Source organism: Mesoplodon mirus (genome assembly GCF_964341445.2).
Source record: "Mesoplodon mirus genome assembly, chromosome: 17".
In the NCBI taxonomy this organism is placed as follows: domain Eukaryota; kingdom Metazoa; phylum Chordata; class Mammalia; order Artiodactyla; family Ziphiidae; genus Mesoplodon; species Mesoplodon mirus.
Window position 1 is genome coordinate 49,695,283 of NC_138993.1, and position 22,962 is coordinate 49,718,244.

At 41.9% G+C, this 22,962-nt stretch overlaps 1 protein-coding gene across 11 annotated transcripts in view; it reads left to right on the plus strand.

Moving 5' to 3' along the window:
* The window catches only part of LMO7 (LIM domain 7), a 214,280-nt gene that overhangs the window by 96,478 nt on the left and 94,840 nt on the right, over positions 1-22,962 (plus strand). For all 11 annotated transcript variants that reach the window (XM_082602294.1, XM_082602292.1, XM_082602296.1 and 8 more), the window contains exon 5: positions 20,256-20,362. In XM_082602294.1, the coding sequence (XP_082458420.1) occupies positions 20,256-20,362 (107 nt within the window). The remainder of the gene's footprint in view (positions 1-20,255; positions 20,363-22,962) is intronic.

The window sequence follows — 22,962 nt, forward strand, 5'->3', positions numbered from 1 at the left end:
GAGCAATAACGCATAGCTCATGTACTGGATATCAAAAAGTGAAACGAAAAACAATCTGAATGGGCCTCAGTCTCCAAAAGGATATTCATCAGGAATATATTTCCACTGTATTCTATTGAAAAAAATCAATCACTTGAATTCTGTGATTTTATATTAGCTACAAATGGAATCATGCATTTTATGCCTTTTTCTGTGATACCTCACTAACAGGATCACGTGACTTTCAGATTCTTTATATCCACCTTATTTTTATTCTAAATTTGACTAGCTTCCTGGTCTGTTAAAACTAACAGGTCTTCTTCCTATGAACTGTGATGTCAGTTCATAGGAGGTGACTACGCCACTGTTTGTGAGCTCAGCTGACAGTATAATATAGATGCCACAATACAAAGTACCTGTGGTCTGCAACAAGAGAAGTTGGGTAAGTTCTCTCCATTTACTGATCACTTACTATATGCTAGAGACTGTGCCAATCACATACCTATTTCCTCACTCCATCCTCACAATCACCCCATTATCCTCATTTTACAAGATGACCATTATTAATGACCTTTACAGTGATTTTTTTTGTGATAATTAACCACACTTGGAATCCTGTCTTGAGTTACAGATGCTTCACTCTGAGAAGGGAATAGCACACAGGAACCTGTTTTTTAAGGAGGCTTGGTAGCTATAGGCAGAACAGCTCCCAAAGATGTTCACACTCTAGCCCATTGAACCTGTGAATATGTTGCAAGGCAAGGGGGGCTTAGGTTGCAGGTGGAATTAGGGTTGCAGGAGAGGAGCCTGGATTAGCCAGGGAGGCCCAATATAATCACAAGGGTCCTGCTAAGTGGAAGAGGGAGCGAGAACCAGTTAGATGGTAGTGGAACAGAGACTCAGCCCAATGCTGCTGGTTTTGAAGACGGAGCGAAGGCAGCCTCGGGAAGGAAAAGAAAATCGATTTTCTTCCAGAGCCTCCAGAAGGAATGCAGCCCTGCCGACACCTTGATTTTAGCCCAGCGAGACTGATTTTGAGCTTCTAACCTCCAGAACTGTAAAATCATAAACTTATCTTGTGTTAAGCCACTAAACTGTAATTTGTTACAGCAGCAATGGGAAATTAGTACAGTGGTTAAGAGCATGCACTTGAGTTGAACTGCTTGGTTTGAATCCTAGCTTCACTACTTACTGGGTGACCTTAGGCAAGTCACATACCTCTTAGGCCTCAGTTTCACCGTGTGTAAAATGGGAACAGTTAGACTTTGTAAGCTTCTTTTCATGGGAAGTTGAGATTATTGGGAAAATTAGCTATTCTATGGAGAGCCAGTTGGGATAATAAGAGAATGGAAAAATGTCACATGAGGGACCAGAGATGTTGAGGAAACCAGGGATGTTTAAAGAGAAGTTGTGAGGTGGGGGAAACACGTGGAGTGTATGAAGTAGGAAAGCTCAGGGGCTCTCCTGTGGGAGAAAGATGAGATTCATTTTGCATTAAGTAGGCAGGGTTAGGATCAATATTTTATAATTACAGTGAGAAGTCTCTGGACTTTTTTGACGTAGAAATGACTAAAAGTGAGTTAGCCTCATAAAGCAAGGAGTCCCTGGGGTTGGAAAGACTTAAAAAAGGGCTGATGATCCAGACATATCACCTGTAAAAGTCTCTGAAGGGCTTGGGGCGGGGGCACGTTGATGTAAGCAATTACTTGTTTCACTTTGGAACATACAACACGGATAATTTGAGGACAGAACTCTGTTTTCTTTTCTTCCCATTTTGTCCCGTCCCCCCACCTCTGGCAACCAACCAACCTGTTCTCTGACAGAACTTCTTAAGAATCTATGTCAGCACCTTTTTTTTTCTTTTTTTAACAGAGTAGGTAAGTTTTAGAATTACTTCATTTTTTTTTTTTTTTTTTCTTTTTGCGGTATGCGGGCCTCTCACTGTTGTGGCCTCTCCCGTTGCGGAGCACAGGCTCCGGATGCGCAGGCCCAGCGGCCATGGCTCACGGGCCCAGCCGCTCCGCGGCATATGGGATCCTCCCAGACCGGGGCACGAACCCGTATCCCCTGCATCGGCAGGCGGACTCTCAACCACTGCGCCACCAGGGAGGCCCTAGAATTACTTCATTTTTGATGTAAAGTTTAATAGAAATAATATGCAAGACCGTACCTTACTTCATGCTGCAGTTTGACAAAGGCTGTTATGGCTCCTGTGTAGTTAATTGTAACCCGAGTTGATTAAGCATTTCAATAACTAGCCTTTTTTTTGTTGTTGTTGTTTTGAACATCTTTATTGGAGTATAATTGCTTTACAGTGTTGTGTTGGTTTCTGCTGTATCACAAAGTGAATCAGCTATACGTAAACATATATCCCCATATCTCCTCCCTCTTGCGTCTCCCTCCCACCCTCCCTATCCCACCCCTCTAGGTGATCACAAAGCACCGAGCTGATCTCCCTGTGCTATGCGGCTGCTTCCCACTAGCTATCTACCTTACGTTTGGTAGTGTATATATGTCCATGCCTCTCTCTCACTTCATCCCGGAGTGAGGTGGATGGACCTAGAGTCTGTCATACCGAGTGAAGTAAGTCCGAAAGAGAAAAACAAATACCGTATGCTAACACATATATATGGAATCTAAAAAAAAAAAAGGTTCTGAAGAACCTAGGGGCAGGACAGGAAGAAGGACGCAGGTGTAGAGAATAACTAGCCTTTTACCGGAGCGCTCAGCGCTCCATCTCTCTGACCTGCTGCTGCCCTAACCTGCCAGCTCTCAGTCTCTCTCTCTTGGTCTGGTTTTGCTCTTGCCCCGCCAGACAGTGCTGGGGCAAAATCAAACCACGAAGCTGCTGGCACAGTTATCATGTATAAACCCCGGGCCCTACGTGTCACCTGGCGATTCCTTTTAAGCATTTCTGGTTGGGTCCTGTTTTCACATGTGACAAAACTTTACTGTTCTCCTTGTCCTCAATTCCTTTCTTACTGGCAAGTGACCGAGCCTTTTTCTTTGTAGAGAAATAAGGACCCAAGGACAACTTAAAGACTAGCTGCTGGACTTCCCTGTTGGTGCAGTGGTTGAGAGTCCGCCTGCCGATGCAGGGGACACGGGTTCGTGCCCCGGTCCAGGAAGATCCCACATGCTGTGGAGCAGCTGGGCCCGTGAGCCATGGCCGCTGGGCCTGTGTGTCCGGAGCCTGTGCTCCGCAACGGGAGAGGCCACAACAGTGAGAGGCCTGCATACAGCAAAAAAAAAAAAAAAAAAAAAAGACTAGCTGCTTATTTTCTTCACAAATAAGGATGGAAGTCGAATCTCTTGTGTGTTTACCTACATATTAGAATCATAGATTGTAGGTGTGCCACTTCACAGCTTACATTTATTAACTAAGCCATAAAATAGAGGATGAGTTTTCCAAAACAATTAAAAAGAGCTAGGGCTTGCTGATCAAAATTGTGACTAAACTGCTTTCTTAATGGAAATGGTATACTTAAAAGGCAAATTTGGAAATATTGTCATTGCTGCTTGGGAATTGCTTTAAAATAATTTTGAATGACCACAATTAGTGTATCATAAAAATGGAATTCATTTCACTTTTGGTGATGGTCTAATGTGAGCTCTGTAATACCTAGGTGTTTCGTGTTTATGCTAACGAGAAACACTGCTTTCGTTCATATTTGGAAAGAGTGTCCTTAGTTTGTTATTTGTCAGAGAACTTGTCTACAAAGACTCCAGTCACCTGGAGGAGTATCTTAGGATGCGCATTCCGATTCAGTAGGTCTGGGGTGGAGCTACAGCGTCTGCATTTCTGACAGTTCCCAGGTGATGCCAGTGCTGATGGTATGTGGACCACATGTTGAGTAGCAAGAGGCTAGGTCAGCTGTTCTCCAGTTTGATCCCCATCAGCGTCACCTGAGAGGCAGTACTGCGTGCCCCTTTGGTCACTCTTATGTGGCTGACAGGAGACTGTCGCTCTAAAGCATGGACTTAGTTTCTCCGCCTCCAGCAGTGCTTACGCCCTCTTGCTTGCTGGCACGTACCTGCTAACTTTCTGGCACTGTCAATTCCCGAGGCCGAGGAAGTAGGGGCTTTGGTGCCATGTCATTAATAGAAGAGGAGTTGAGGTCACCAAGCCTCTTGGCCTTAGAATAAATTGACCGGCACCATCCTGTCCTCATGTTCAGAGGAATTGGATAACAGGCTCTTTAGAAAATGGAAGAATCTTGCTTAAAGTAGGCATAGAGCTGTACTGGGAAAAAAGGTCAGTCTGAGCATGGGAAGACCGCTTGGTTCATTGATGGGAAACACTGCCGAGTGACGTCATTCTGGGAGCTTTGGCTTAAGATGTTGCTGGTATGGCCCTCAGGTCACAGGCCTGAGCACAGCTTCACTCTTCTTTAGAATTAGTTAGGATTTTGAGCTTATTCAGGGATTCTGTAATAAATCTCTTTATTAGTCTTGTCTTTATCTAAAGAACCCATTTTTGTTTATGACAGCCCTTGACCCTGTACACTCAGGAAGTTTCTGCAGAAGTGGGTCTAACTGGTTTGATCTTATGAGCAGACAGTTCCCCATCTGTTGTGGCATTAAGGTTTCTTGATACAAAGTATTCCCTCTACATGTTGGAAGTCATCACACTTGAAATTTTATCATTAATGATACTTAGAGGGGCTTCCCTGGTGGCACAGTGGTTGAGAGTCTACCTGCCGATGCGGGGGACACGGGTTCGTGCCCTGGTCCGGGAAGAACCCACATGCTGCGGAGTGGCTAGGCCCACGAGCCATGGCTGCTGAGCCTGCACGTCCGGAGCCTGTGCTCTGCAATGGGAGAGGCCACACAGTGAGAGGCCCGCGTACCGCAAAAAAAAAAAAAAAAAAAAAAAGATACTTAAATAAGAAAAGGTCCTCTAAGTAAGAATGAAAGTGGCTTTGGGAAGGGTGAGAGCCTAGGGAGATGGAGTATACACTTCAATGAGGATTTAGACTTTGTGTAACAAAATGATCCAGCATGTAAGAGAAAATAGTTTGTTGACAATAATGCAACAACACTTCAGTGTATACATACATGTCAATCCTGATCTCCCAATTCATCACACCACCACCACCACCCCCGCCGCTTTACCCCCTTGGTGTCCGTATGTTTGTTTCTCTACATCTGTGTCTCAATTTCTGCCCTGCAAACCAGTTCATCTGTACCATTTTTCTAGGTTCCACATATATGCATTAATATAAAAACAAATATATTTGTTTTTCTCTTTCTGCCTTACTTCACTCTGTATGACAGTCTCTAGATCCATCCATGTCTCAACAAATGACCCAATTTCGTTCCTTTTTATGACCGAGTAATATTCCACTGTATATATATACCACACCTTCTTTATCCATTCGTCTGTCAATGGGCATTTAGGCTGCTCCCATGACCTGGCTATTGTAAATAGTGCTGCAATGAACATTGGGGTGCATGTGTCTTTTTGAATTATGGTTTTCTCTGGGTATATGCCCAGTAGTGGGATTGCTGGGTCATATGGTAATTCTATTTTTAGTTTTATAAGGAACCTCCATACTGTTCTCCATAGTGGCTGTATCAATTTACATTCCCACCAACAGTACAAGAGGGTTCCCTTTTCTCCGCACCCTCTCCAGCATTTGTTGTTTGTAGATTTTCTGATGATGCCCATTCTAACTGGTGAGAGGTGATACCTCATTGTAGTTTTGATTTGCATTTCTCTAATAATTAGTGATGTTGAGCAGCTTTTCACCTGCTTCTTGGCCATCTGTATGTCTTCTTTGGAGAAATGCCTATTTAGGTCTTCTGCCCATATTTGGATTGGGTTGTTTGTTTTTTTAATATTGAGCTGCATGAGCTGTTTATATATTTTGGAGAGTAATCCTTTGTCCGTTGATTCGTTTGCAAATATTTTCTCCCATTCTGAGGGTTGTCTTTTCGTCTTGTTTATGGTTTCCTTTGCTGTTCAAAAGCTTTGAGGTTTCATTAGGTCCCATTTGCTTGCTTATTGATTGATTGATTGATTGCGGTATGCAGGTCTCTCACTGTTGCGGCCTCTCCCATTGCGGAGCACAGGCTCCGGACGCACAGGCTCAGTGGCCACGGCTCACGGGCGCAGCCGCTCTGCGGCATGTGGGATCTTCCCAAACTGGGGCACGAACCCGTGTCCCCTGCATCGGCAGGTGGACTCTCAAGCACTGCGCCACCAGGGAAGCCCCCCACTTGTTTATTTTTGTTTTAATTTCCATTACTCTAGGAGGTGGATCAAAAAATATCTTTCTGTGATTTATGTCAAAGAGTGCTCTTCCTGTGTTCTCCTCTAAGAGTTTTATAGTGTCCGGTCTCACATTTAGGTCGCTAATCCATTTTGAATTTATTTTTGTGTATGGTGTTAGGGAGTGTTCTAATTTCATTCTTTTACATGTAACTGTCCAGTTTTCCCAGCACCACTTATTGAAGACACTGTCTATTCTCCATTGTATATCCTTGCCTCCTTTGTCATACATTAGCTGACCATAGGTGCGTGGGTTTATCTGTTGGCTTTCTATCCTGTTCCATTGATCTATATTTCTGTTTTAGTGCCAATACCATATTGTCTTGATTACTGTAGCTTTTTAATATAGTCTGAAGTCAGCAAGTCTGATTGCTCCAGCTCCACTTTTTTCCCTCAAGACTGCATTGGCTATTTGGGGGTCTTCTGTGTCTCCATACAAATTTTCAGATTTTTTGTTCTAGTTCTGTAAAAAATGCCATTGGTAATTTGATAGGGATTGCATTGAATCTGTAGATTGCTTTGGGTAGTATAGTCATTTTCACAACATTGATTCTTCCAATCCCAGAACATGGTTTCTCTCTCCATCTGTTGGTACCATCTTTAATTTCTTTCATCAGTGTCTTATAGTTTTCTGCATACAGGTCTTTTGTCTCCCTAGGTAAATTTATTCCTAGGTATTTTATTCTTTTTGTTGCAGTGGTAAATGGGAGTGTTTTCTTAATTTCTCTTTCAGATATTTCATCATTAGGATATAGGAATGCAAGAGATTTCTGTGCATTAATTTTGTATCCTGCAACTTTACCAAATTCATTGATTAGCTCTAGTAGTTTTCAGGTGGCATCTTTAGGATTCTGTATGTATAGTATCATGTCATCTGCAAACAGTGACAGTTTTACTTCTTCTTTTCCAGTTTGTATTCCTTTTAATTCTTTTTCTTCTCTGATTGCCGTCGCTAGGACTTCCAAAACTATGTTGAATAAGAGTGGAGAGAGTGGACATCCTTGTCTTCTTCCTAATCTTAGAGGAAATGCTTTCAGTTTTTCACCATTGAGAATGATGTTTGCTGTGGGTTTGTCGTATATGGCCTTTATTATGTTGAGGTAGGTTCCCTCTATGCCCACTTTCTGGAGAGTTTTTATTATAAATAGGTGTTGAATTTTGTCAAAAGCTTTTTCTGCATCTATTGAGATGATTATATGGTTTTTATTCTTCAGTTTGTTAATATGGTGTATCACATTGATTGATTTGCGTATATTGAAGAATCCTTGCATCCCTGGGATAAATCCCACTTGACCATGGTGTATGATCCTTTTAATGTGTTGTTGGATTCTGTTTGCTAGTATTTTGTTGAGGATTTTTGCATCTATATTCATCAGTGATATTGGTCTGTAATTTTCCTTTTTTGTAGTATCTTTGTCTTGTTTTGGTATCAGGGTGATGGTGGCCTCATAGAATGAGTTTGGGAGTGTTCCTTCCTCCACAATTTTTTGTAAGAGTTTGAGAAGGATGGGTGTTAGGTCTTCTCTAAATGTTTGATAGAATTCACCTGTGAAGCCATCCGGTCCTGGACTTTTGTTTGTTGGAAGATTTTTAATCACAGTTTCAATTTCATTACTTGTGATTGGTCTGTTCATATTTTCTATTTCTTCGTAGTTCAGTCTTGGAAGGTTATACCTTTTTAAGAATTTGTCCATTTCTTCCAGGTTGTCCATTTTATCGGCATAGAGTTGCTTGTAGTAGTCTCTTAGGATGCTTTGTATTTCTGCAGTGTCTGTTGTAACTTCTCCTTTTTCATTTTTCATTTTATTGATAATTTTATTGATGTGAGTCCTCTCCCTCTTTTCTTGGTGAGTCTGGCTAATGGTTTATCAATTTTGTTTATCTTCTCAAAGAACCAGCTTTTAGTTTTATTGATCTTTGCTATTGTTTTCTTTGTTTCTATTTCATTTCTTTCTGCTTTGATCTTTATGATTTCTTTCCTTCTGCTAACTTTGGGTTTTGTTTGTTCTTCTTTCTCTAGTTCCTTTAGGTGTAAGGTTAGATTATTTATTTGAGATTTTTCTTCATTCTTTAGGTAGACTTGTATAGGTATAAACTTCCCTCTTACAACTGCTTTTGCTACATCCCATAGGTTTTGGGTCGTCGTGTTTTCATTGTCATTTGTCTCTAGGTATTTTTTGATTTCCTCTTTGATTTCTTCGGTGATCTCTTGGTTATTTAGTGACGTGTTGTTTAGCCTCCATGTGTTTGTATTTTTTACATTTTTTCCCTGTCATTGATTTCTAATCTCATAGCATTGTGGTCAGAAAAGATGCTTGATATGATTTCAAGTTTCTTAAATTTACTGAGGTTTGATTTGTGACCCAAAATGTGATCTATCCTGAAGAATGTTCTGTGCACACTTGAGAAGAAAGCGTCATCTGCTGTTTTTGGATGGAATCTTCTATAAATATCAGTTAAATCTATCTGGTCTATTGTGTCATTTAAAGCTTGTGTTTCCTTATTTATTTTCATTTTGGATGATCTGTCCATTGGTGTAAGTGAGGTTTTAAAGTCTCTCACTATTATTGTGTTACTGTCGATTTCCCCTTTTATAGCTGTTAGCAGTTGCCTTATGTATTGAGGTGCTCCTATGTTGGGGGAATATATATTTATAATTGTTATATCTTCTTCTTGGATTGATCCCTTGATCATTATGTAGTGTCCTTGTCTCTTGTAACATTCTTTATTTTAAAGTCTATTTTATCTGATATGAGTATTGCTACTGCAGCTTTCTTTTGATTTCCATTTGCATGGAATATCTTTTTCCATCCCCTCACTTTCAGTCTGTATGTGTCCCTAGGTCTGAAGTGGGTCTCTTGTAGACAGCATATATATGGGTCTTGTTTTTGTATCCATTCAGCCAGTCTGTGTCTTTTGGTTGGAGCATTGAATCCATTCACGTTTAAGGTAATTATCGATATGTATGTTCCTATGACCATTTTCTTAATTGTTTTGGGTTTGTTTTTGTGGGCCATTTTTTTCTCTTGTGTTTCTGACTTAGAGAAGTTCCTTTAGCATTTGTTGTAGAGTTAGTGTGGTGGTGCTGAATTGTCTTAGCTTTTGCTTGTCTGTAAAGCTTTTGATTTCTCCATCGAATCGGAATGAGATCCTTGCTGGGTAGAGCAAGGATCTGCTGAGAAACCTGCTGTTAACCTTATGGGAGTTCCCTTGTATGTTATTTGTCATTTTTCCCTTGCTGCTTTCAATAATTTTTCTTTGTCTTTAATTTTTGCCAATTTGATTATTATGTGTCTTGGCATATTTCTTGTTGGGTTTATCCTTTATGGTGCTCTCTGTGCTTCCTGGACTTGAGTGGCTATTTCCTTTCCCATGTTAGGGAAGTTTTTGACTATAATCTCTTCACATATTTTTGCAGGTCCTTTCTCTCTCTCTTCTCCTTCTGGGACCCCTATAATGAGACTGTTGTTGCGTTTAATGTTGTCCCAGAGGTCTCTTAGGCTGTCTTCATTTCTTCTCATTCTTTTTTCTTTATTCTGTTCAGCAGCAGTGAATTCCACCATTCTGTCTTCCAGGTTACTTATCCGTTCTTCTGCCTCAGTTATTCTGCTATTGATTCCTTCTAGTGTAGTTTTCATTTCAGTTATTATATTGTTCATCTGTGTTTGTTCTTTATTTCTTCTAGATCTTTGTTAAATATTTCGTGCATCTTCTCAATCTTTGCCTCCATTCTTTTTCCAAGGTCCTGGATCATCTTCAGTATCATTGTTCTGAATTCTTATTCTGGAAGGTTGCCTATCTCCACTTCATTTAGTTGTTTTTCTGGTTTTTTTTCTTGTTCTTTCATCTGTTACATAGCCCTCTGCCTTTTCATCTTGTCTCTCTTTCTGTGAATGTGGTTTTTGTTCCACAGGCTGCAGGACTGTAGTTCTTCTTGCTTCTGCTGTCTGACCTCTGGTGGATGAGGCTATGTAAGAGGCTTGTGCAAGTTTCCTGATTAGAGGGACTGGTGGTGGGTAGAGCTGGCTGTTGCTCTGGTGGGCAGAGCTCAGTAAAACTTTAATCCTCTTGACTGCTGATGGGTGGGGGCTGGGTTCCCTCTCTGTTGGTTGTTTGACGTGAGGTGACCCAACACTGGACCGTGCAGGCTTTTTGGTGGGGCTCACGGCAGACTCTGGGAGGGCTCACACCAATGAGTACCTCCCAGAACTTCTGCCGCCAGTGTCCCCCTCCCCACGGTGAGCGATAGCCACCCCCTGCCTCTGCAGGAGACCCTCCAGCACCAGCAGGTAGGTCTGGTTCAGTCTCCCCTGCGTTCACCGCTCCTTCCCCTGAGTCCTGATGCGCACACTACTTTGTGTGTGCCCTCCAAGAGTGGAGTCTCTGTTTCCCCTACTCCTGTCAGAGTCCTGCAATCAAATCCCGCTAGCCATCAAAGTCTGATTCTCTAGGAATTCCTCCTCCCGTTGCCGGACCCCCCAGGTTCTGAAGCCTGACGTGGGGCTCAGAACCTTCACTTCACTGGGTGGACTTCTGTGGTATAAGTGTTCTCGAGTTTGTGAGTCACCCACCCAGCAGTTATGGGATTTGATTTTATTGTGATTGCGCCCCTCCTACTGTGTCATTGTGGCTTCTCCTTTGTCTTTGGATGTGGGGTATCTTTTTTGGTGAGTTCCAGTGTCTTCCTGTCGATGATTGTTCAGCAGTTAGTTGTGATTCTGGTGTTCTTGCAGGAGGGAGTGAGAGCACGTCCTACTCTGCCATCTTGGTTCAGGCTCTGTGTTCTTTATTGTACAAGTATTGTAGCCAGCTTCTAAAGTGGTCCCAGTGATTCTCACGTGATAGTCACTCCCTTATACCTATAAATTGTACCTAATTAACTAGATGCTCTAGCTTAAATGATTTCCAGGTGGAGTGTTAATGTGCTGCCTGGCTTCCTCTTGATGAGTATAGTAAAATATGAAGGGTAAAGTGACAGGTAGATTAGTAAACACGAGGGGTCACAGGAATTGCTGGTTTTGGGAATTATCAGTCTCTTTATGTTAATAAATGATGAATTTTTTTCAGAAAAAAATTAAGAGAATTGAGAAATGGGTTTTTGGCAGAGATCAAATTCAGAGCGCTGGCAGGAAAACAAGATGGTCTAAAGATCAGACTTCCGGGTAAGATGGCGGAAGAGTAAGACGCAGAGATCACCTTCCTCCCCACGGATACACCAGAAATACAGCTACACGTGGAACAACTCCTACAGAACACCTACTGAACGCTGGCAGAAGACCCCAGACCTCCCAAAAGGCAAGAAACTCCCCACATACCTGGGTAGGGCAAAGCGGAGAGATCCGCACACAGAGGATCGGTGCCGAGCGGCACTCACCAGCCCGAGAGGCTTGTCTGCTCGCCCGCCGGGGCGCGCAGCGCTGGAAGCTGAGGCTCGGGCTTCGGTCAGAGCGCAGGGAGAGGACTGGAGCTGGCGGCGAGAACTCAGCCTGAAAGGGGCTAATGTGCCACAGCTAGCCGGGAGGGAGTCCGTGAAAACTCTGGAGCTGCCGAAGAGGCAAGAGACTTTTTCTTCCCTCTTGGTTTCCTGGTGCGCGAGGAGAGGGGATTAAGAGCGCTGCTTAAAGGGGCTCCACAGACGGGCGCGAGTCGCGACTGAAAGCGCGGAGCCCAGTGACGGGCGTGGGACGCTGGGGCTGCTGCTGCCGCCGCCAAGAAGCCTGTGTGCGAGCGCAGGTCACTGCCCACACCGCCCTTCCGGGAGCCTGTGCAGCCCGCCACTGCCGGGGTCCCGGGATCCAGGGGCGGCTTCCCTGGGAGAACGCACGGCGCGCCTCGGGCTGGTGCAACGTCACGCCGACCTCTGCCGCTGCAGGCTCGCCCCGCACTCCGTGCCCCTCCCTCCCTCCCGGCCTGAGTGAGCCAGAGTCCCCGAAGAGGCTGCTCCTTTAACCCTGTCCTATCTGAGCGAAGAGCAGACGCCCTCCGGCTACCTACACGCAGAGGCGGGGCCAAATCCAAAGCTGAGACCCAGGAGCTGTGAGAACAAAGAAGAGAAAGGGAAACCTCTCCCAGCAGCCTCAGAAGCAGCGGATTAAAGCTCCACAATCAACTTGATGTATCCTGCATCTGTGGAATACATGAATAGACAACACATCATCCCAAATTGAGGAGCCCGGAGTCAGTGCTGTGCCTCTGAGGTGGGAGAGCCAACTTCAGGACACTGGTCCACAAGAGACCTCCCAGCTCCACATAATATCAAACGGCGAAAATCTTCCAGAGATCTCCATCTCAACACCAGCACCCAGCTTCACTCAACGACCAGCAGGCTACAGTGCTGGACACCCTGAGCCAAACAACTAGCAAGACAGGAACACAACGCCACCCATTAGCAGAGAGGTGGCCTAAAATCATAAAAAGTCCACAGACACCCCAAAACACACCACCAGACGTGGACCTGCCCACCAGAAAGACAAGATCCAGCCTCATCCACCAGAACACAGGCACTAGTCCCCTCCACCAGGAAGCCTACACAACCCACTAAACCAACCTTAGCCACTGGGGACAGACACCAAAAACAACAGGAACTACGAACCTGCAGCCTGCAAAAAGGAGACCCCAAACACAGTGACATAAGCAAAATGAGAAGACAGAAAAACACACAGCAGGAGAAGGAGCAAGATAAAAACCCACCAGACCTAACAAATGAAGAGGTAATAGGCACTCTACCTGAAAAGGAATTCAGAATAATGATGGTAAAGATGATCCAAGATTCTATTTCCCATATCCAAAATCTTGGAAATAGAATGGACAAAATGCAAGAAACAGTTAACAAGGACCTAGAAGAACTAAAGATGAATCAAGCATCGATTAAAAACACAATAAATGAAATAAAAAATACTCTAGATGGGATCAATAGCAGAATAACTGAGGCAGAGGAACGGATAAGTGAGGTGGAAGATAAAATAGTGGAAATAACTGCTGCAGAGCAAAATAAAGAAAAAAGAATGAAAAGAACAGAGGACAGTCTCAGAGACCTCTGGGACAACATTAAACGCACCAACATTCGAATTATAGGGGTTCCAGAAGAAGAAGAGAAAAAGAAAGGGACTGAGAAAATATTTGAAGAGATTATAGTTGAAAACTTCCCTAATATGGGAAAGGAAATAGTTAATCAAGTCCAGGAGGCACAGAGAGTCCCATACAGAATAAATCCAAGGAGAAATACGCCAAGACACATATTAATCAAACTGTCAAAAATTAAACACAAAGAAATCATATTAAAAGCAGCAAGGCAAAAACAACAAATAACACACAAGGGAATCCCCATCAGGATAACAGCTGATCTCTCAGCAGAAACTCTGCAAGCCAGAAGGGAGTGGCAGGACATACTTAAAGTGATGAAGGAGAAAAACCTGCAACCAAGATTACTCTACCCAGCAAGGATCTCATTCAGATTTGATGGAGAAATTAAAACGTTTACAGACAAGCAAAAGCTGAGAGAGTTCAGCACCACCAAACCAGCTTTACAACAAATGCTAAAGGAACTTCTCTAGGCAAGAAACACAACAGAAGGAATATACCTACAATAATGAACCCAAAACAATTAAGAAAATGGGAATAGGAACATACATATCGATAATTACCTTAAATGTAAATGGACTAAATGTTCCCACCAAAAGACACAGAGTGGCTGAATGGATACAAAAACAAGACCCATCTATATGCTGTCTACAAGAGACCCACTTCAGACCTAGAGACACATACAGACTGAAAGTAAGGGGATGGAAAAAGATATTCCATGCAAATGGAAACCAAAAGAAAGCTGGAGTAGCAATTCTCATATCAGACAAAATAGACTTTAAAATAAGGACTACTAGAAGAGACAAAGAAGGACACTACATAATGATCAAGGGATCGATCCAAGAAGAAGATATAACAATTGTAAATATTTATGCACCCAACATAGGAGCACCTCAATACATAAGGCAAATACTAACAGCCATAAAAGGAGAAATCGACAGTAACACAATCATAGTAGGGGACTTTAACACCCCACTTTCACCAATGGACAGATCATCCAAAATGAAAATAAATAAGGAAACACAAGCTTTAAATGATACATTAAACAAGATGGACTTAATTGATATTTATAGGACATTCCATCCAAAAACAACAGAATACACATTTTTCTCAAGTGCTCATGGAACATTCTCCAGGATAGATCATATCTTGGGTCACAAATCAAGCCTTGGTAAATTTAAGAAAATTGAAATTGTATCAAGTATCTTTTCCGACCACAATGCTATGAGACTAGATATCAATTACAGGAAAAGAGCTGTAAAAAATACAAACACATGGAGGCTAAACAATACACTACTTAATAACGAAGTGATCACTGAAGAAATCAAAGAGGAAATTAAAAAATACCTAGAAACAAATGACAATGGAGACACGACGACCCAAAACCTATGGGATGCAGCAAAAGCAGTTCTAAGAGGGAAGTTTATAGCAATACAATCCCACCTTAAGAAACAGGAAACATCTCGAATAAACAACCTAACCTTGCACCTAAAGCAATTAGAGAAAGAAGAACAAAAACATCCCAAAGTTAGCAGAAGGAAAGAAATCATAAAAATCAGATCAGAAATAAATGAAAAAGAAATGAAGGAAACGATAGCAAAGATCAATAAAACTAAAAGCTGGTTCTTTGAGAAGATAAACAAAATTGATAAACCATTAGCCAGACTCATCAAGAAAAAAAGGGAGAAGACTCAAATCAATAGAATTAGAAATGAAAAAGGAGAAGTAACAACTGACACTACAGAAATACAAAAGATCATGAGAGATTACTATAAGCAACTCTATGCCAATAAAATGGACAACCTGGAAGAAATGGACAAATTCTTAGAAATGCACAACCTGCCAAGACTGAATCAGGAAGAAATAGAAAATATGAACAGACCAATCACAAGCACTGAAATTGAAACTGTGATAAAAAATCTTCCAACAAACAAAAGCCCAGGACCAGATGGCTTCACAGGTGAATTCTATCAAGCATTTAGAGAAGAGCTAACACCTATCCTTCTGAAACTCTTCCAAAATATAGCAGAGGGAGGAACACTCCCAAACTCATTCTACGAGGCCACCATCACCTTGATACCAAAACCAGGCAAGGATGTCACAAAGAAAGAAAACTACAGGCCAATCTCACTGATGAACATAGATGCAAAAATCCTCAACAAAATACTAGCAAACAGAATCCAACAGCACATTAAAAGGATCATACACCATGATCAAGTGGGGTTTATTCCAGGAATGCAAGGATTCTTCAATATACGCAAATCAATCAACGTGATACACCATATTAACAAATTGAAGGAGAAAAACCATATGATCATCTCAATAGATGCAGAGAAAGCTTTCGACACAATTCAACACCCATTTATGATAAAAACCCTGCAGAAAGTAGGCATAGAGGGAACTTTCCTCAACATAATAAAGGCCATATATGACAAACCCACAGCCAGCATCATCCTCAATGGTGAAAAACTGAAACCATTTCCACTAAGATCAGGAACTAGACAAGGTTGCCCACTTTCACCACTCTTATTCAACCTAGTTTTGGAAGTTTTAGCCACAGCAATCAGAGAAGAAAAGGAAATAAAAGGAATCCAAATTGGAAAAGAAGAAGTAAAGCTGTCACTGTTTGCAGATGACATGATACTATACATAGAGAATCCTAAAGATGCTACCAGAAAACTACTAGAGTTAATCAATGAATTTGGTAAAGTTGCAGGATACAAAATTAATGCACAGAAATCTCTGGCATTCCTATATACTGATGATGAAAAATCTGAAAGTGAAATCAAGGAAACACTCCCATTTATCATTGCAACAAAAAGAATAAAATATCTAGGAATAAACCTACCTAAGGACACAAAAGACCTGTATGCAGAAAATTATAAGACACTGATGAAAGAAATTAAAGATGATACAAATAGATGGAGAGATGTACCATGTTCTTGGATTGGAAGAATCAACATTGTGAAAATGACTCTACTACCCAAAGCAATCTACAGGTTCAATGCAATCCCTATCAAACTACCACTGGCATTTTTCACAGAACTAGAACAAAAAATTTCACAATTTGTATGGAAACACAAAAGACCCCGAATAGCCAAAGCAATCTTGAGAACGAAAAATGGAGCTGGAGGAATCAGGCTCCCTGACTTCAGACTATACTACAAAGCTACAGTAATCAAGACAGTATGGTACTGGCACAAAAACAGAAAGATAGATCAATGGAACAGGATAGAAAGCCCAGAGTTAAACCCACGGACATATGGTCACCTTATCTTTGATAAAGGAGGCAGGAATGTACAGTGGAGAAAGGACAGTCTCTTCAATAAGTGGTGCTGGGAAAACTGGATAGGGACATGTAAAAGTATGAGATTAGATCACTCCCTAACACCATACACAAAAATAAGCTCAAAATGGATTAAAGACCTAAATGTAAGGCCAGACACTATCAAACTCTTAGAGGAACACATAGGCAGAACACTCTATGACATAAATCACAGCAAGATCCTTTTTGACCCACCTCCTAGAGAAATGGAAATAAAGACAAAAATAAACACATGGGACCTAATGAAACTTAAAAGCTTTTGCACAGCAAAGGAAACCATAAAGAAGACCAAAAGACAACCCTCCGAATGGGAGAAAATATTTGCAAATGAAGCAACTGACAAAGGATTAATCTCCAAAATTTATAAGCAGCTCATGCAGCTCAATAACAAAAAAACAAACAACCCAATCCAAAAATGGGCAGAAGACCTAAATAGACATTTCTCCACAGAAGATATACAGACTGCCAACAAACACATGAAAGGATGCTCAACATCTTTACTCATTAGAGAAATGCAAATCAAAACTACAATGAGATATCATCTCACACCAGTCAGAATGGCCATCATCAAAAAATCTAGAAACAATAAATGCTGGAGAGGGTGTGGAAAAAAGGGAACACTCTTGCACTGCTGGTGGGAATGTGAATTGGTACAGCCGCTATGGAGAACGATATGGAGGTTCCTTAAAAAACTACAAATAGAACTTCCATATGACCCAGCAATCCCACTACTGGGCATATACCCTGAGAAAACCATAATTCAAAAAGAGACATGTACCAAAATGTTCATAGCAGCCCTATTTACAATAGCCCGGAGATGGAAACAACCTAAGTGTCCATCATCGGATGAATGGATAAAGAAGATGTGGCACATATATACAATGGAATATTACTCAGCCATAAAAAGAAATGAAATTGAGCTATTTGTAATGAGGTGGATAGACCTAGAGTCTGTCATACAGAGTGAAGTAAGTCAGAAAGAGAAAGACAAATACTGTATGCTAACACATATATATGGAATTTAAGAAAAAAAAATGTCATGAAGAACATAGGGGTAAGACAGGAATAAAGACACAGACCTACTAGAGAATGGACTTGAGGATATGGGGAGGGGGAAGGGTAAGCTGTGACAAAGTGAAAGAGCGGCATGGACATATATACACTACCAAATGTGAGGTAGATAGCTAGTGGGAAGCAGCCGCATAGCACAGGGAGGTCAGCTCGGTACTTTGTGACCGCCTGGAGGGGTGGGATAGGGAGGGTGGCAGGGAGACGCAAAAGGGAGGGGTTATGGAAACATATGTATATGTATAACTGATTAAATTTGTTATAAAAAAAATGGGAGAAAATAAAAAATATATGCATAAAAAAAAAAAAAAAAAGATGGTCTAAAGATGAAGCTGAGGGTGTGGCTGTACAGTTGCTTAAGATCTTAGAAAGATACAAAGTGGTGCCTTGGAAATCTGTCTGGTCTAGCAGTAGGGCTTCTAAAAAGCTTAAGGGTGGTGGTCCCTCAGTCATCTCAGCAGATGAAGAGAAGGGCTTGTCTTGAAGGAATTCATGGTTGTGGCTTTTGTCTGAGGGAGTGAAGTCCAATAAGATTCACAGAAGACATATGGTATTTTTGAGGGAATTGTATTTGCAGAAACTTTGAGGGAATCGTATTTGCAGAAACTTTGTAAACTTAGCCTGAAAGGGACAGAGAATCACAAATAAAAAGACCTTTAGTCCTCCAGACTTCTGCAGCCGGGAAGCAGACTGAGAAAGCTTGCACATCTGCAAACACAGGCTATTTTCCAAGGAAATGGAAAGATAATTTTTAAGGTGGAGCCAAGTGTTCGGAGAGTGAAGCAGCAAACCATGAAGGAAGCTTCGTTCCCTGGCCTTGAATCCTAATGAAGGACCTGTCAACCTATGCTTTGCAGGACTTCAGAATTTCTGTGGATCAGTGACCTTTCATTTCTGCACACATTGAACTGGAGTGTGTCTATTGGTTACCCTACACCTGTCCCACCACTGTAGGCTGGGTGTATGGGGCAGGTAACTTGTTGCTTTAATTCACTGGCACTCAAGTTGAGAGAACTATTCCAGGGCTGTTTCTAAGGCACTACACCTCAGGAGCCTACTGCTCCTCAGACTGAATGCCTTCCACTGAGCTGTGCAACTTTTGACTTAAGTTCCTTTAATCTTTGACCTCTATTCAAAATGAAGAAAATGAATCATGGATTGCAGCTTTCAGCTAGGTAGTTCACGCTGCCTTTTCCTGATAGTACGTACACTAGACTAACATCCTACCGCTACAACCAGGTTTTTTTTTTAATGTCCCTGAGCTCCCTAACAGCATTGCTTTTCTCTGCCATACATTTGCTTCCCCTTTCCCTAAGTCCTCTCACGCGCCAAGAACCCAAACTGTTGAATTTAGCCTCCTTCACCTTCCTTCATTTATTTCCCTTTCGATCATTCCCTCCCACGTTGCCATCGCAGCCTGCCTTTTCTTCCTGTGGCGATGAGCTTCCCGGCGTGGGAAAAGAGTAACTGCCTCTCTCCACGTGGCAGAGAGGACCCTCACGGCCACCTGTTAGGGAGTGAGGTGAGGTTTCAGGGGGCCTGAGAGGCTCACCCCTCCGATGTGGCGTTGCCAGCAGGTGTGTGAGGGGACCAGCCTGTGCTGGCATGTGAGGAGGCCATTCTCTTGCCTGAGAACCTAACAAAGTGAAGGTGAAGAGTTGCGTGGCATCTGCACAAGCTCAACCCCATGAAGGGTTTTGTTTTTTGAAGCGGAGTAACGATAGAAGCCCCGGCTAATTCTGCTCACCCAGTGTGTCTCTACAGTTGTCTGTGTTGGTGCGGCTGTTTACATGATTGAAAAGCCTTGGTTTGTGAATGGAGGATTTGGGTTTTGAAATTAGATAGGAGGGCAACCTAGATTTTCACGCTGTGGAGGCACTTCCTGAGGCAGGTGCAGGGCGTGAGTAACGACCACACCTCAACTCTGCGGTTCAGCCAATGATCACTGGGCTTCTCCTGGGTCCTATAGTGTGGTTTCCCTGTCTGTCGAGAGCCGGCTAAGCAACCAAACCCAGATTCCAGGTGTGGTATTCCACAGTCGTTCTGTAATTTGTAATCATAGAAACAGAATGTTCCTCCTCTTCTTTCTTCCCTGCCAACAGTTTCTGGGTGGGTGAATGTCAGTAGCTGGAGTTATTTTTAAAGAGGAGAGGTGAGGCTTGTCGTGCAAAGCTGGGAAGAGGGCGTTTGTTTGCAGAGCAGAGCTGACATCCAAGTGTAGATTACTGCTCAGTGACCAGGCACTTGTCCTATAACAGGTAATGTTTAACGTGCCAGTCACAAAGATCACAGGAACAGCATATGCCTGGCATAAGAGAGCACTGCCGTTTATGGTCTGGAAAACTGAAAGGCTATACATGCGCATGTATGAATTTTTTTTTTTTACATACATGAGTGGCCTGGTCTTGCTTCCTCCTTTTTTGCTGCCTGTAATTGGACTTTGAAGCTTGCAAGTTATATCATAAAAATTGATAACCTTTGTCTGAGAGAGAGCTCGGCTAAGCAATCACTTTCCACTTCTTTTCACAGGATAATATAAACGTTTTTTTGAAAGCTTGTGAACAGATTGGATTGAAGGAAGCCCAGCTTTTCCATCCTGGGGATCTACAGGATTTATCAAATCGAGTCACTGTCAAGTAAGTTTCACTGGTTTGTTACATGTTTTTTTAAACTTAGGGCTTGTAGCTTAAGTGTAAATAATTCCTGAGAGCTCTGATTACAGAAAAATTGTCCCTCTGTCTTCCTCTGTTTGCATTCCAAAACAGACCATTTAAGAAATAGCTTAGGGATTGTGAGTGTGAAGCTGTCTGTAACTGAGACCATGATATGTTATTATTTTAAATTCCTGTATTAGCCAAAATGGTGGTTTATATTTTAATGCTTGTCCAACATCATAGTGTTTGGTTGCTAATGGTGAGGCTGCTCATTATATTTATAAAGAAAATGGAGAAGGTCATATTTTAGCTTACAGAGTAAAAATTATTTGAAATTAAGACATGATTGCAAACATAAAAATGAGAGTGGGACAGTGATAAAAGAGACTTAATATTTGGAAAGCAGCGGTGCTTGGGACCAACATGTACCGCTAATGACTTTTGTCAACTGGCTGATTTCTAAGAATGGACTGTTTTTCACTCTTTTAATAGTATGGATGAGAAAGTGAAAGTGTGTGGGGGTGAAAACATGTGAGCAGGTGTTTGTGTTGTGTTTTAGATGGAAAATGCCGTTTGTGTTTGAGTATATGGTTTCCGGAAATCTGGTTTTAAACTCTTGTAAGATTTTTCTCTTATAAATCTAAATTTGCTTTCAGTGAATCACAATAAACTCATGTTACCAGATCAATGTTACAGGAAAATGATTTAATTTTGTAATAATGACTTCCTCCTTATCATGGCTCTTAAACATAATTAGCATTTTTCCACTGGAAAAAAATAAGCACCTTATTCTATCTATAGAAATAATAGAAATGAAAAAATTAGCTTTTACCAATTCAAAGACTAAGTTTGAAGAGTTAATATCCCTGTTGTAATAGCTTTAAAGTTATTTAAAAATGACTGTAAAATCTGAAATATGGCCAAGATTTTTTTCTAAAGAAGAATAACCCTGTCTATAAATATTTTTATAGTAAACATTGTCTTTAGCCATATAACCTAAAAACCTGGGTAGGATTAATCTTTTAAAAGCAATGATGTAGTTTTAAATGAACAAGCCATTTCATATCTATATGCTTCTAGTTCTGTTGAACAAGCATTTCTAAACGACACAGCAGTGATATGTGCATAGCAGGGATGGGTCTGTTAGCATTTCTGGTTAATTGGAAGATTGTTGAGAGATGCTAAGTTTCATCACCAAAATGGCATGTTTACTTCTGCAGTGTTCGAGGTCATGTTTAATTTCCATGAAAAATAACTATGGATGAGTTTATTTTTCCTAATCAGCATTCTCTCATATGACCTATCTGATGGGCAAAGAAATTTTTAACTTTCAAAGTGTTTTTCTTCAGTTGTTGCTGTCTATTAAGAAGAAATGTCTTTTCCCCTTAAAATCATACTGTTTTGAAACTCTGTAGCCGATGTTCGAGGAGGCTATGAACTTAGTAAAACATGTTTGTTGGCTTCTAATAACAAGAGTGCCCTGAGCGAAACTTGCCTGGAGCCTGTTTCATGAGACACGGGGTCTAAAGTGTTCAGGAAAAATCAGTATCTGGGCTCAGCCTTCAATGAAATTAAGTTAGTGACAAACTGAAACCGGGAGGTCACGTAGTTACAGCCGTAGTAGGAAGTATGCAGAACAACTTGTTTCAGTGGAAACCACAAGTCCATAAAAGCAAGATGTGTCCAAGTAGTCCTAGTGAGAACATCTGCATGAGGACCTCGACTCTCTTAATTAAGAACATCACCCCGACAGCTCCGTCTTGTTGGACCAAAGAACACAGGGGTCGATCATGGGGCTGCTGCAAAGGAAGTGGAGGGTGGAGAGTGAGAAAGCTGGCAGACGGCTTCTTTAAACGGTTGACCAGAGCTCTTCTGCCCTGAGATAGCATTTTTTTTTTTAAATTTTATTTATTTATTTTTGGCTGCGTCGGGTCTTCATTGCTGCACGCAGGCTTTCTCTAGTTGCGGCGAGCAGGGGCTACTCTTCGTTGCGGTGCGCGGGCTTCTTATTGCGGTGGTTTCTCTTGTTGCGGAGCACGGGCTGTAGAGCGCGGGCTTCAGTAGTTGTGGCACGCGGGCTTCAGTAGTTGTGGCTCGCGAGCTCTAGAGCGCAGGCTCAGTAGTTGTGGCGCAGGGGCTTAGTTGCTCCGCGGCATGTGGGGTCTTCCCACACCAGGGCTCGAACCCGTGTGCCCTGCATTGGCGGGTGGATTCTTAACCACTGCACCACCAGGGAAGCCCTGAGATAGCATTTTTATAGAAGGAAGGGAAAATGTGAAGGAAAGCAAATAATTCCTTACGAAGTAGTAATGCATTTCTCTTTAGTTTCAGTTCTTATGCAACGTGGAGGCTTCTGTAGGTCAAAGATCTTGTCCTATATTTATTGTAGATTAAAAGCCTTGGTGTTGGTTAGACTGGTGGTTCTCAACTAGGGGCATTTGGCAACGTCTGGAGATCCTTTTGGTTGTTATAGCTGGGATGGGGTTGCTACTGCCATCCTGGGGGTCAGGGATGCTGCTAAATACCCTTCAGTTCAAAAGGGTATTTAGTGGCCTCTGTAACAAAGAATTTCTGATCGCAAA